The sequence below is a fragment of the Chiloscyllium plagiosum genome, unplaced genomic scaffold (assembly GCF_037043375.1).
Source record: "Chiloscyllium plagiosum isolate Xiang-an unplaced genomic scaffold, Cpla_swu_hap1 HiC_scaffold_16, whole genome shotgun sequence".
NCBI classification, from domain to species: domain Eukaryota; kingdom Metazoa; phylum Chordata; class Chondrichthyes; order Orectolobiformes; family Hemiscylliidae; genus Chiloscyllium; species Chiloscyllium plagiosum.
This window is the reverse complement of record NW_028270154.1, coordinates 58,972,527-58,985,637: the sequence shown is the minus strand read 5'-3', so window position 1 is coordinate 58,985,637 and position 13,111 is coordinate 58,972,527. Positions and strand designations below refer to the sequence as shown.

At 38.5% G+C, this 13,111-nt stretch overlaps 1 protein-coding gene across 2 annotated transcripts in view; it reads left to right on the top strand.

The window, feature by feature from the left end:
- The window catches only part of sh3tc2 (SH3 domain and tetratricopeptide repeats 2), an 84,893-nt gene extending 72,341 nt beyond the window's left edge, over window positions 1–12,552 (top strand). For both annotated transcript variants that reach the window (XM_043703810.2, XM_043703808.2), the window contains exons 15-18: window positions 2,162–2,284; window positions 5,363–5,513; window positions 6,938–7,134; window positions 10,260–12,552. In XM_043703810.2, coding sequence (XP_043559745.2) covers window positions 2,162–2,284; window positions 5,363–5,513; window positions 6,938–7,134; window positions 10,260–10,478 — 690 coding nt within the window. In that variant the 3' untranslated portion in view covers window positions 10,479–12,552. The remainder of the gene's footprint in view (window positions 1–2,161; window positions 2,285–5,362; window positions 5,514–6,937; window positions 7,135–10,259) is intronic.
- Window positions 12,553–13,111: the final 559 nt, after the last annotated feature.

The following is a 13,111-nucleotide window of genomic DNA, read 5'->3' as shown; positions in this document are numbered from 1 at the left end:
TGATTAGTTTTCCCCCTAAGAAATGAGACATTACTCTCATTTTCAAGCCTGTAGGTCACTGAGCAGATGTCCTGATTGGAGCTTGCTTTGCCTGTGTTAGCTCTCTGCAAACTGAACTAGTCCCACTCTCCCGCCCTTTCCTCTTGGCTCTGACTTTTCTTTTTGGATGTTAACCAATTACTTTTAGAAAGCCATTATTGAATCTACCTCTGCCAAGTCACCAGGCCGTGCATTCAAGGTCCTACCTGCATAAAATACTGCTCTTATTCATTCTCTTAGGCCATTCATCTTATACTGATAGCATCTGGTTACTCATTCATGGGAACAGGTTCTCTCTATCTATGCTGTCTCTATTCCTCTTGGTTTTGAATATCTCAATCAAATATCATCCCAACTTTTCTAAGAAGAATAACCCCAGATTGTCCAATCTACCTACATATACAAATTAGAACATACAAATCAGGAACAGGGATAGGCCATTCGGCCTTGAACTTTCTCTGCCATTCAGTAAGATTGTGGTTAATTTGAGGAATAATACCATATTCCTCCCCACGCCAATGATCTTTCACCCCTTTGATTACCAACAATCTATCTTCCCCCACTTATTTAAAGACTTATATAAAGATTCTGCTTCTGCTGCCATCAGGGGAAGAGATTTCCAAAGATACTTTTCACTATCAGTGAGAAACAAATTTTCCCTTATTTCTGTCTTAAATGGATGCCTGCTTATCATTCAACTGTTACACTTAGTTCTAAATTTCTCCCACAAGAAGAAATATCCTTTCCATGTTCCATATTCAATCTGTCACCCCCTCAGGATCATGTATATGTCATAACTGAAGTGCATTCCTGAATTTTTCTCATAAACCTCTTCTGTATCCTCTCTTATTCCGTCTTAAAGGGCACAGCCTAAAATTGGACACAATGCTCCAAATAAGATTACACCCGTGTTTTATAATGGGAAGTGGAAAGGATTTCTATCCAAGTGACATTATTGATTGAGTCATCAAATAATGGACTCATAGATGGCAAGGACCTTGCTTACAGGAGAACAATTGTCCTGGGGAGAAATGTAGAAAGATGAGGGGAAAGCTGATCTACTCAGAGTTCCCAAGAACAATGCTGAGAGAGTGGTATAAGTCTGATGTCATAGATTCGTAGAGATGTACAGCATGGAAGCAGACCCTTCAGTCCAAATCATCCATGCTGACCAGATGTCCTAAATTAATCTAGTCCCATTTGCCAGCATTTGGTCCATATCCCTCTAAACCTTCCTATTCATGTACCCATCCAGATGCCTTTTAAATGTTGTAATTGTACCCATCTCCATTACTTCCTCTGACAGCTCATTCCATACATGTCAACCCTTTGCGTGAAAAAGTTGTCCCTTGGGTCCCTTTTAAATCATTCCTCTCTTACCCTAAACCTTTGCCATCTAGTTCTGGACACCCCCAATCCAGGGAAAAGACCTTGTGTATTTACCTTATCCATGCCCCTCATGATTTTATAAACCTCTATAAGGTCACCCCAATTGGCAAAGTAATGACCTCTAGTAGCTGTGCTGGACAGGAAGGTTGAAGGGTATGTGGCATTTGGATTGCTGCTTGTAAGGTGCCAGATATCCCTTAATGGTCACTTCAGGGAATGCAAAGAGAAACAAAGAGAATTTATAGGCTCATCTAAGAGGGACTCAAACCTAGGAGAACAGCAGGTGCGCAGGGAAATGAAGGAGTACTCTGGAGTTTAGGTAGGAATTTGGGAGGACCGCGTACCTGATAGGGAGTAACTAAAAGGAGCCATCACAGGAGAGAAGCGTTTGTCGAGGATTGAAGTTAAAAAAAAAGATGTGGGGAGAATGGTATAAATAAAGTTATGGATTCATATCTGGCCCAGGATCAAAATGTATACATGGACACAGAGAATTGACATAGTAGGATGGATTAAGCGGGAAGACTGAGTTAACCTCAGTTTATGTTTGTTTTAGAGGAATGAGAACTAACCTGTATTCCACCTGAAAGAAAAGGCATCACAATTGTGTGACAGTTTTGAATTGATGAACTGAAAGCCATTAAATAGAATGTCATAGGTTTTTACAATGTAAGTTGTTCATAGCCTACATTATCTTAATCATTTGTATTTTTGATTCTTGTGAATCACTCAGGCAGCTATACAAACAGCACAGCGAATGGAGGATTTGCACTTTATAATGAAAATCAATGAAGCAGCAGGGGATATGTTTTACAATGGGCCTAGGGAGCGAGAGAAAGCAATATCGTTTTATAGGGTAAGTGCAGACATATTATAGTCTTGGATTATCATAATGACAAGTGCTGAAAATCTTTTGAGTAATGTCAGTATTGCACTGAAAGTTGTCCTTTGGTAATGAGCCACCAGTTGGAGATTTGAAATGGAGGTAGGGAATGAAATGGGATGCAAATCAACGGGGGGGACATCCTATAAACACAGGGCAGCCAGATACACTTTGCGTATCTGCCCTTTCTACAAGGAGGGCAGAGGAATCGCAATGAGGATGTCCTTAAAGCTTCTCCACTGCTAATGGGGATATCTAGCCCAAGACAGCCCAAACTACAGAAGGAGCATCTACAAAGGTGACAACTGTCTCTAACCAGCCCAAATAGAGGTCAAATGTGAACAGCAGAAGGAGCATGTCAAAATCACAGCATCTCACCCACCTACTTCAGCAAACATTGCATGCCTCACATGTGACAGAGTTCACAGATTCAGCATTGGCCTACTTAGTCACTTCATGACCCAAAACACTGGAATGGGACAAAGTCATCCTGAATCCCAAGGAACTGCCGAAGAAGAATGATGGAATATTGCCCTTACTTATGGGAATGATGGGTTCATTCACAAGACGGGGAGGAGCTTATTGCCCAAACCTTACTCCCAGCTTTTGGCAATCTTCCTGTTAGCCCCTCAGCAAGGACAATAATGCAAAGCAATCATTTTAATAAAATATTTGGATCTTTCTGGAGTTTATTATTTTTTTGACTTAGATCCTATCAGTTGACCCAAATGTGCATTTTAAAAGTCTACATTCCTTTACTTGGATAAGAGTTCCTTCTAATTTTTAATAATCTCTTTTTAGATGGGATGTAATAGATCTTCCCAACACAGGTAGAATTGATTGTCCTCTTAATGCTGTTAATTGGAGCAGACGAGTTATGTGGCTATATTTCGGCTTTTAGAAAAGACTCTATTCTTCAAATTAGATTAGAGAATAGTAGTAGCTGAATTTAAAAGGGCTTGATCTTGCTGACCCTGTGGAGGCCTCATGGAGATTGGGGTTGGAAGTGTGTGGGGAGAAGAGATATTGAGCAAAAAGGGGAAAGCCTACATCAAGATGTTTTCTAAGGTTGATTTGGGAACTGGAACACTGTCTGCATCACTGAGTTTGGCAATCTGTTTGGACGATTAAAACTCCAGTTAGGGATGGATTTAAGGTTTGGTTCCAGTGGTGAATTCCTCCCCTCATACACCCCCACAATGTGAACATGCAGAGGTTAACAGGTCAAAGGTTGCTTCCCTGAGGCAGGCTTGGGGACCTTTGGTGTCAGATGCTTCATGCTCCACTCTGCTACTGTTGTCTACATTGAGTTAGGGATTACAGGCACCTTTGGAGTGAGCTGAGAAGAGACCTGTATGTGGTTCCTTCTCTGTGTGGGAGCCTACTGGCACCATCCTGTCACCTTGTGAGGAAGGGGCACCTGGAGGGGGGTCAAGGTCACTTGTCCTTCTGCCGCCTTACCAGTGGTGCAGGCCTGATGGAGTGCAGGCCTGCATGTGTATCTGGCAGGCATGGAGTGTGCTAGACTTGGCTTTCCATAACAGCCTCCAATCTTTTCAGTTGCATTACTGGACAAGCCTCTTTGCTGCTCCAGTGTATGTTTGTTCATTTTAATGAAGATTCTCTCCAGCCAGTGGCTGAGCAGGTGCCTGGTCTCCAGCTGTCCTCTGGTTGTTTGCAACCTGGAGTGTTTCTTTCTTGGCCAGCAGTTCTCACCAGAATGTGCTTTCGACTTTAATCTAGTTAAAATAGTTATTGAGGTATTAGTACCTGAGCTGGTGGGGGTTGCAGCTTTATTGGTGCTGAATCCCAGAGGACTGTGTCACCTTCCTCAGAGGTTGAGGAAGAGAGGATGCCCTGGTATTTTCAGCGCATAAATCATGCGGATGGCAGTGGTGTCTGCGGGAGCCAAGAGAGGGAATGAGTTGCAAAATAAGGATAGATGTTTGGACATGCTAATAATACATTGGCAGACGCTGGTAATGGGAAAGTAGCATAAGACTTGACAATTAATCATTTTAGGTCACCGGATCATTGAAATCTCAGCATCACCACATGAGTAGTCACATTCCCCTCCCCTGAGGCAAGAATATTCTCTTGTTAGGGAGGGAGGAGAGGAATGTCAAATCGTCCATCACCTCCTTTGGTTCTCTGTGACCTATTGTGGGTCACTTTTTTCTTAGAATGAGACAAAGAATGGGGTTGAGTGAGATAGAAGTGGGTGACACAGCTGTTAGTGTTGGTGCAGGTGGGGAGAAGTGGTAAGTTATCCTGAGTGAGTGATTAGGAGGCTTGGTGAAGGCATGCAGGGTTAGTGCTGTTGGGAGGTGGGTGAGACCGCTTGAGGGAGAGTGAGTGGCTACCAGCTGAGGGAGAGATGTGTGCAGTGAGTGTGAAGTGGCAAAGGAAAAGTGGCGGCAATTATCCTTGTGGAGCATAGAAGGTCATTAATCATCTTCAGCATTGCTGGGCATTCACACTAACCTGGGTGGCAACTTCAAACTGGGTTGATAGGGTCTGGTGCTTTGGTCACTTTTGGCATTTCTGAACAAAGATAATGGGCCTCCTCCACCACCCCATCCACCAGGACCTTCAAGTCCATGTTGATGAGGCTGGGATCCACCTTCTATTTCTCAGCCATGCCCTTTATAACTGTGCAGCAACACACTGTGAAAGGCAGTTACTAGATTGTAGCAATTGACCTGGTGTCTAGCTTGGTTTTAAATATGGCATCGGTGACTAAATCCCAGAATGCTGTGGTAACAGGAGTCCTTCCTCAGCTCCTGAATGCATGATAGTGTGGGTGTGGTGCCATGGGGATGCATAACTGATGAAAAGAACGACAGAGAAGTGTGTGAGAAAATGTCCTGGAGCTCATGGAGTGAAATTGTTCATGAAGTTCCACAAAATCTCCACTTAGCCAAATTCTTGGAAAATTCAACCCTACATGTTTAACTTTATGTGAAAATAATAATTGGCTTAATATTTCACTTTTGTATGCACTTAACTATCTGCTCTGCCTGATGTGAAACTTTATGAATTATTTCTCAGACTGGGGCAATACCGCTGGCTAGGATGACAGGAGATACTGATGCAGAGCTCAGACTTTTTAATAAATTGACTGAGCTTAGTATTATACTGAACCGTTTAGAACAAGCCCGAGAATATGCAATTGCAGCTGTAAGACTCAGCATAAATACTGGTGAGTAATTTTTCTTTTATTCAACAATTTTGTTAAGTATGACTGAAAAAATAGCATGTATTAATTTCAAATTAGTCATTTAAATTTAGATTAGGTTCCCTACAGTATGGAAACAGGCCCTTTGACCCAACAAGTCCACACGGACCCTCCGAAGAGTAACTCACCCAGACCCATTCCCCATATTCACCCCTGACTATGGGCAATTTAGCATGACCAATTCACCTAATCTGCACATCTTTGGATTGTGGGAGGAAACCAGAGCACCCGGAGGAAACCCACGCAGACACGGGGAGAATGTGCAAGCTCCACACAGGCAGTCACCCGAGGCTGGAATTGAACCTGGGATCCTGGTGCTGTGAGGCAGCAGTGCTAGTAACGCATATCTGCATGATTAAGTATAGAAATGTCTGCTATTTAATTTCAGATTCGATAATTTAGTGTCAAAATTCATTTATGATTGTATCCTGGTCTAAACACTGAGGTGTGTCTGCCTGGAACATCTGCTTAAGTCATCCTTCGGATCAAGAAAATATCCCTAACTTACACGGTATAGAAATGAGTCATGTTGGCTTCATACCATTGCTACAGTGACTGCAAGCACACCTTTCGTAAGAAAGTTAGCTGCATTTGTTTATATTTTAAAATTCCTTTTGGGGTATCTGGGCCTTAAAGCCACCCATATTAATCCCAGATGAGCTTAAAGTTTGACTGTTATTGTTATGATCTGAAGCCAAATCTGGTGCAACTTACGAGTGGGGACAAATGGAACTCCTGATCTATTATTCTTTATCCTAAAGTACTTTTACTAAATTTGGAAGAAATGGGAAAACTGGACTTGAAATATAACATAGCCAGCATTTAAGGTTGGAAAGTAATGTGCTTTCTACAAAGAGCATGATATTAAATATATTAAATATATTTAATATCAATATTTGCAAAGGCTCCTGAGTACTGTTAGCAAACAGTTAATTGCTAATCTGGAAACTTTTGTATTGGTTTTGATGGGTGTTTCTTAAACCTTGAGTGCTTGGATGCAAACAGACAAAACTGTGAAATTTGCTAACATTCCAGGACGTATTTGGGTTATTAACCATATAAACACCTTACTAAGCAATATGCAAGAGTTCAAGACTTGAAGGAAAATAATGTTAAAATCTTGTCGGTAATTGTGTTGCAATTGATGCTGCTATGGCAGAGGCAGCATCTGTACACGAATGATGAGCAAAGTGGCTTCTTTGTTCTGAAGTATCTTTTGATAACTGAATGAAATTATCAATATGAATTGATGGTAGCTACTCTTCCATATTTGTGTTCTATTGTATGAACTAATACTCTTAATGCATTTAATCTTTTAAAATAATTAGAACAAAAATACATTAATGATGAGATTACCTTAAAGGATTTTTTTTCCTCTCAATAATTAGGAAGCCAACTGAAGGAACAAATCGCTTTTTATCGACTAGCAACAGTGTACTACTTATACCAGCAATATGAGATGGCTGAGAACTATTACCTGAAGGCGTTGTCACTCAGTCCCTACACATTGCAATCTGATAAAGAAGCGACGTACTACATGAAGGTTTACTTGAGACTAGGTGACATTACACTCCACAAACTCAAGGTTGGGAAAGTTTCTCTGACTGGCTTTTCTGCAATCATTTTAACAACTGACCAATAATGAGGAACATGCATTGAAGTTGAATGAGCATTCTAAAAATGGCCAAGCCTTGTTATTTTCTTCAATGAATATCCACAATTAGAATGAATGATTTGGCATGATATGATACCTAAATGTCATGGTTTTCTAAATCGACTATGGATAACATGCACCGGTGGTTGAGTACGACTATTTTGTGCAAGTCATCCCTAAGGCAGTAGAAATGCTGTCTTTTAGTGTATCTCCCAATAAAAAAATGAAATGTCAATAGATGGCATGCAGACATAAATTTACATCCGTCAAAATATTCTGTTAGCTCTTTTAAGAGCTATTAAATTTATAGTAACAAATCTTGACATTAGCAGCTAAATATGAAATAAATCCAAATTAAATCAAAATACTGTAAATGCTGGCTATCTGAAACAAACACAGAGTATGCTGGAGAAACTCAGCAGGTATGGCAGCATCTGTGGAGAAAAAAAATAGAGTTAACATCTCAAGTCTGATATGACTCTTGTTCAGGGTTCCTTTCCACTAATGCTGGCAGACCTGCTGAGTTTCTTCAGCATTCTCTGTATTTGTAACAAACAAGTCCTCTGATGCTCTTGCATTGAAGATTAGATATTAAATATTTAAAGGGCATGACATCTGAATTAGTTAGGTAGTCCATATTTTCCACCTCGGAACACTTCAACCCCAGGGCATCAATGTGGCCTTCAACAGTTTCCTCATTTCCCCTTGCCCCACTTCACCCTAGTTCTAAACTTCCAGCTCAGCACTGTCCCCATGACTTGTCCGGACTTGTCCTACCTGCCTATCTCCTTTTCCACCCATCCACTCCACCCTCTCCTCCCTGACCTATCACCTTCATCCCCTCCCCCACTCACCCATTGTACTCTATGCTACTTTCTCCCCACCCCCACCCTCCTCTAGCTTATCTCTCCACGCTTCAGGCTCACTGCCTTTATTCCTGATGAAGAGCTTTTGCCCGAAACGTCGATTTCGCTGCTCCTTGGATGCTGCCTGAACTGCTGTGCTCTTCCAGCACCACTAATCCAGAGTCCATATTTTGTATCGATGTAACTGAAGTCATTTTATTACTTTACCAAGGGATGTTGTTTTCCATAATTACAAAATAATAAACACAACAATGATATTTTTATAAGCCAGACTTTTTTATGAACAAGTCTCAGGAAAATAAATCAGAGACCATCATTGTGTTATTACTCTATACCAACCTGTCTTCCTAAAAAATAAATTCAGGATTTATCACAATAATCTGAAAATATGTCTGTAATTACAATAAAAAAAGAGGGAGGATTCCCACATGATTTTCAAGTATGGTGAAGTGATGAAAATGAATCTTTGAGATGAGGAATGAGAAAATCAATTCAGGACACCTGGTTAAAAGAAAGAACTTTCTATTCAGGGTTAGAAGGAAATGATCTTACAGATTGGTGAATGAGGAGTTAATGGATACTGATGCATTCCTTAAAAGAAAATGCTACATAAGTAACTTGCTAAGAATTCTAAATAAATAAGTCACACTCCTTTGTTGTAATCAGGAAATTTACCAAAACAATATGATTGGTGCTGTATAAATGGACATTCAACATGTGCGTAATAAAGTATCACACAATAGACAAATAAGCAAAATTGAAGCTTCTTAAAGGGGGAAGTAGCTGAATGCATACAGATTGAAGAATAGAAAGCAGGGTATGTGTTGAATGGTTGTTTAGCAGACTGGATTGGCATGCACAGTAATGTACCCAGGAGTTGTTTTTCATTGTTGGTAAGTTTTATTGACCAAGACTCAGGTATATAGATGATCATTTCAAATTTTGCAGATGACATGAAACTTGCAGGTCAAATAAATGAAAATATTAATAATCTTCAAATGGACATAGAGAGACAACATGTTATGGAGTGATATGCAAAATGATTTATTATTGTTGAAAAACTGAATTTAGATATTATGAACCAAATGTTTGAATTTTAATGTGAATTTAGGAACATAGATACTTGTCTTTGAAAATGCCTGCACAAGTTTAGAAGATTGTTTTTAAAAAAGGCATAAAGGATCCTTACATTTTATAAATAGTATTATTGAGTCCAAAGAAAAGAAAATTATGCTGAAGTTTATAGTTAGGCATCAATTGAAGTAATTTGAACATGTTTAAGGAAATCTTCAATCCTTACGGTGCAGATGAGATTTACTGGAATGGTGGAAGTGTATTCAATAATAATCCTTTTAAAAAAGAATCAGATGCTCTCTTGAAAGATGCAAAAAATGCAAATGGAGAAGGGCTGATGAGTGGAACGTTTGAAGATCAGGCATAGATAGAATAGTCTCCTACTATGATAAGTTATTTTATAACTTTATGTAGAATCCAGTAAAATATTCATAGAAATTGAAAACACAGAAGAAGTCAATTCAGCCCTTTGTGTACGTGATGACTAATATGGAGTCTAATCCTCTTTTTCAGTTCTTGGTCAAGAATTCTGGTGTTTACTGCACTTTAAATAACCTGCAAACACCTTTTTTAAATGTAATGAAGGTTTCTGCACCTACCATTCTTTCAGAACTACTCATTAGAGAAAGAGATGGCTGGTGGTGGTTTAACCTGAGGTTCACCACGAGGGCGAGGGGTGAGGTAGAGAAGGCGGGACCTACATACTGATCTCAGCTGGTATGGGATTACATTTATTCTTCAGGTGCCATAGACACGAATGCAGAAAGCAAGTGGTTAGGGACATAACTAGGGATTGATACCCTGAAATCTCCCTGGATTATTTTAGAAGCTGGGAAAAATTAAAAATTTTAACCCATGGTTATTAAGGAGACCTAACCATTTAGAGAGAGGATGTGACAGAACTAATTGTGAATGGTTGACGGAAAAGACAGACTTAAGAGTGAATAGTTAAACTTATTGGTTGCCTATTGAACCTACTTTTAAAACTGTTCTGTTGCATGTTACAGTAGTTATTCCTTTTAAATCATTGACTTAAATTTATAAACCTGAACTTGTCTTTAAGTCACAATGATTGTCCACTTTTAATAAGAATGTTCTCCTTATTCTTGTTTTCAGGATGCACATGATGCTGCTGGCTACTTCCATTTGGCTTTTGCTGCAGCTACTGAAGTAGGGAACAAGCAAGATTTGTTTACTGTTTCCACCAGACTTGCCAACATTTATAAGAATTACATTGTGAATGAAGATCTGCATTTGCAGTTTGTTCAGCAAGCCAAGGCTCTTCGCACTGAGCTACACAAATGCAAAAATAATCCCATGAACAAGCTAATGTGAAGATACATAAGATATAGAATGAACTCCTGCATCAACTCCATTTACTACAGCAATTATTTGTTTGAAAGGAATTGTTGTATACAGATGCATTTACTTTCCCTTTACATTCAAGAACAAGTATGAAGACCAAAGACCCATACTATAAGATCATCAGGGTTAAAAGCAAAAGGATGTTACAAGCATCTAAATAAGTGGTAACTGGGAGAGGACACGTCAAATTCTAAGAGCCAGGGAATTAAGCAGAAGAAAAGATGGATGGAAGAAGATGCAATCCACAGTTTTCAGTTTCTTGGGAATAATTAGATCACAATTATTGTCAAGTTATTTTGTTCTATTCTGATAACCAAAATGAAAAAGAAACCCAGAAACATCTAGTAGTGACAGGATTAATGTTTTCTTCAGATTGTTCTATAATCAAAATAAATTAACACTGCTGAATGCTTACAATAGCCAGGCAGCTAGAGAGCTAGAATAATTGAGCACAGTATTTTGGAAACATTCCAATATTGTAGACTCCAATATGTTTAGTTTTACTTTGGAAATGATTCTGAATACTATGGTTATTTAAGACAAAAAATAAGATGATATATTGAGCTTGTAGAACTACAAAATTCAGCATGCTAACAATGGTAACTTATGATTGCATTAACAAAAAAAAACTATTGGTGCCACAGTATTTCTATAATGCATACAAAAGTGCATGTGAAGATATATGGCTGCTTCATATAAAAATAAGCTGGAGTTCATGATGGCCCTATGAAATCAAAAGTTCTTTTTAAAAACTGCCATTTTGGAAAAACAACACTACAAGACATATTTACAGTAATACAGCATTCTTACCTCATTCCTGACAAGCTGTCATACCTAATCTGCCTTTCTTTTCATTTTTTCACCTATTGGGAGATCCTCAAATAGATGCATTTAGAAATGTAGAAATAATTATTGTAAGTTTGCTCTTTTCCTGAACTCTTTCTATGACAAATACTTGAACATTCCCCTCCAAAAGGTGTTCACCTCTAAGTACCACACTTTGTATATGCAACAGTGACATACAGTCTTACTAAGAATACACTTCAGGGAAGACAAGTATTAGATTGTCTCTTAAACTGAGATATGATATCATGAAATCCACAAAGGATATGGAATAAATATTTGACTGAGAATATTATCTTCAGCTAAATTACATACATTTAAAGTAATTTGAATATGATTAGTTTTGTGAAACAGACAAAAAAAATCAAAGTCTTGTATATGCCACGGATATAAATCGAGAAGTGAGTGTAAGCAGAAATTCTAGAGATGTAATAATCCTATCATTTTCGATAGTAAAGAGTGACCTGTGAAGATATAACCTAAGTTATATGGGCGGCACGGTGGCACAGCAGGTTAGCCCTGCTGCCTCACAGCGCCAGAGACACGGGTTCAATTCCCGCCTCAGGCGACTGACTGTGTGGAGTTTGCACATTTTCCCCGTGTCTGTGTGGGTTTCCTCCCACAGTCCAAAGATGTGCAGGTCAGGTGAAATGGCCATGCTAAATTGCCTGTAGTGTTAAGTTGGTGTGGACTTGTTGGGCCGAAGGGCCTGTTTCCACACTGTAAGTAATCTAATAAATTAACTAAAGTTCTTGTCATGGTACTAGTTTCATTTCATCAACCAACTCTGGTAGCTGTAGAAATTACAGACAGCTAATTTCTTTTTTATATTATTGTAAATATCAACTGACTTGTGCAAGCTTGAGAAAAAATGAAAATACGATTTGCAGAGAATGAGGATGATGCAAACAGTGAACAGTGTAGATTGTTTAATATTTGATACATGATAGGTCAAATCTATCATTACCTAACAGTAATGTGAACACAGTATTTTTATATTAAAATGTTTTATCTAACAAAATAAAAACTTTCTTTTATATTTTTATATCATAAGATGGGCAACTGTTGAAATACTATCTTTAATTGATAACAATATCATGGCAGAAGATCATTCAATTATTATAATACATTATAATGTCAAATGTAGGATCAAAGTGTTTTTTTAATGATAACCAATAAATTTGAACAATGTTTCGTAAGGTTTTAGGCTAACTTTTCTCTTTGATTTTCATAAAAGATTTGATCTCAGTTGCACAGCAAATAGTATTTTAGATCTGTAACTGTACAGCTATCAGCAAAACAAACTTGAATTATTTCTCACAATTAATATGTCAGTACACCTTTAAGGGATATGTTGACAGTACCATTGCTACAACATAGCATGGGACTTGAGTGTATAAAGATCTCAGACTCCATCTTAACTGGGAGCCACTTGAAGAATGACATGCTGATGGAAGTACACTACTTTTTGTAACTGAATAGCTCAATATTAGCCCAGATATGGATATGACTTTGAATATAATGCTGTATATATTAATGAACTGTAATAAATATCTGGCAGGTCTTCGAATACAATATTGCTCATGTCCTAGTTTTTTTTTAATGTTATAAGAGAAAATGTTAGTATTTGTGCATCAGGTAAAGGTACCCCTCTGAAAATTCATATTATGCTTAGCAGTGGTAACTATTGTTAAAAAAGGCAACTCAAAATCTCAGTGGTAGATATTTGCAAGCCTAATTTAGATTTAGATTGATTTATA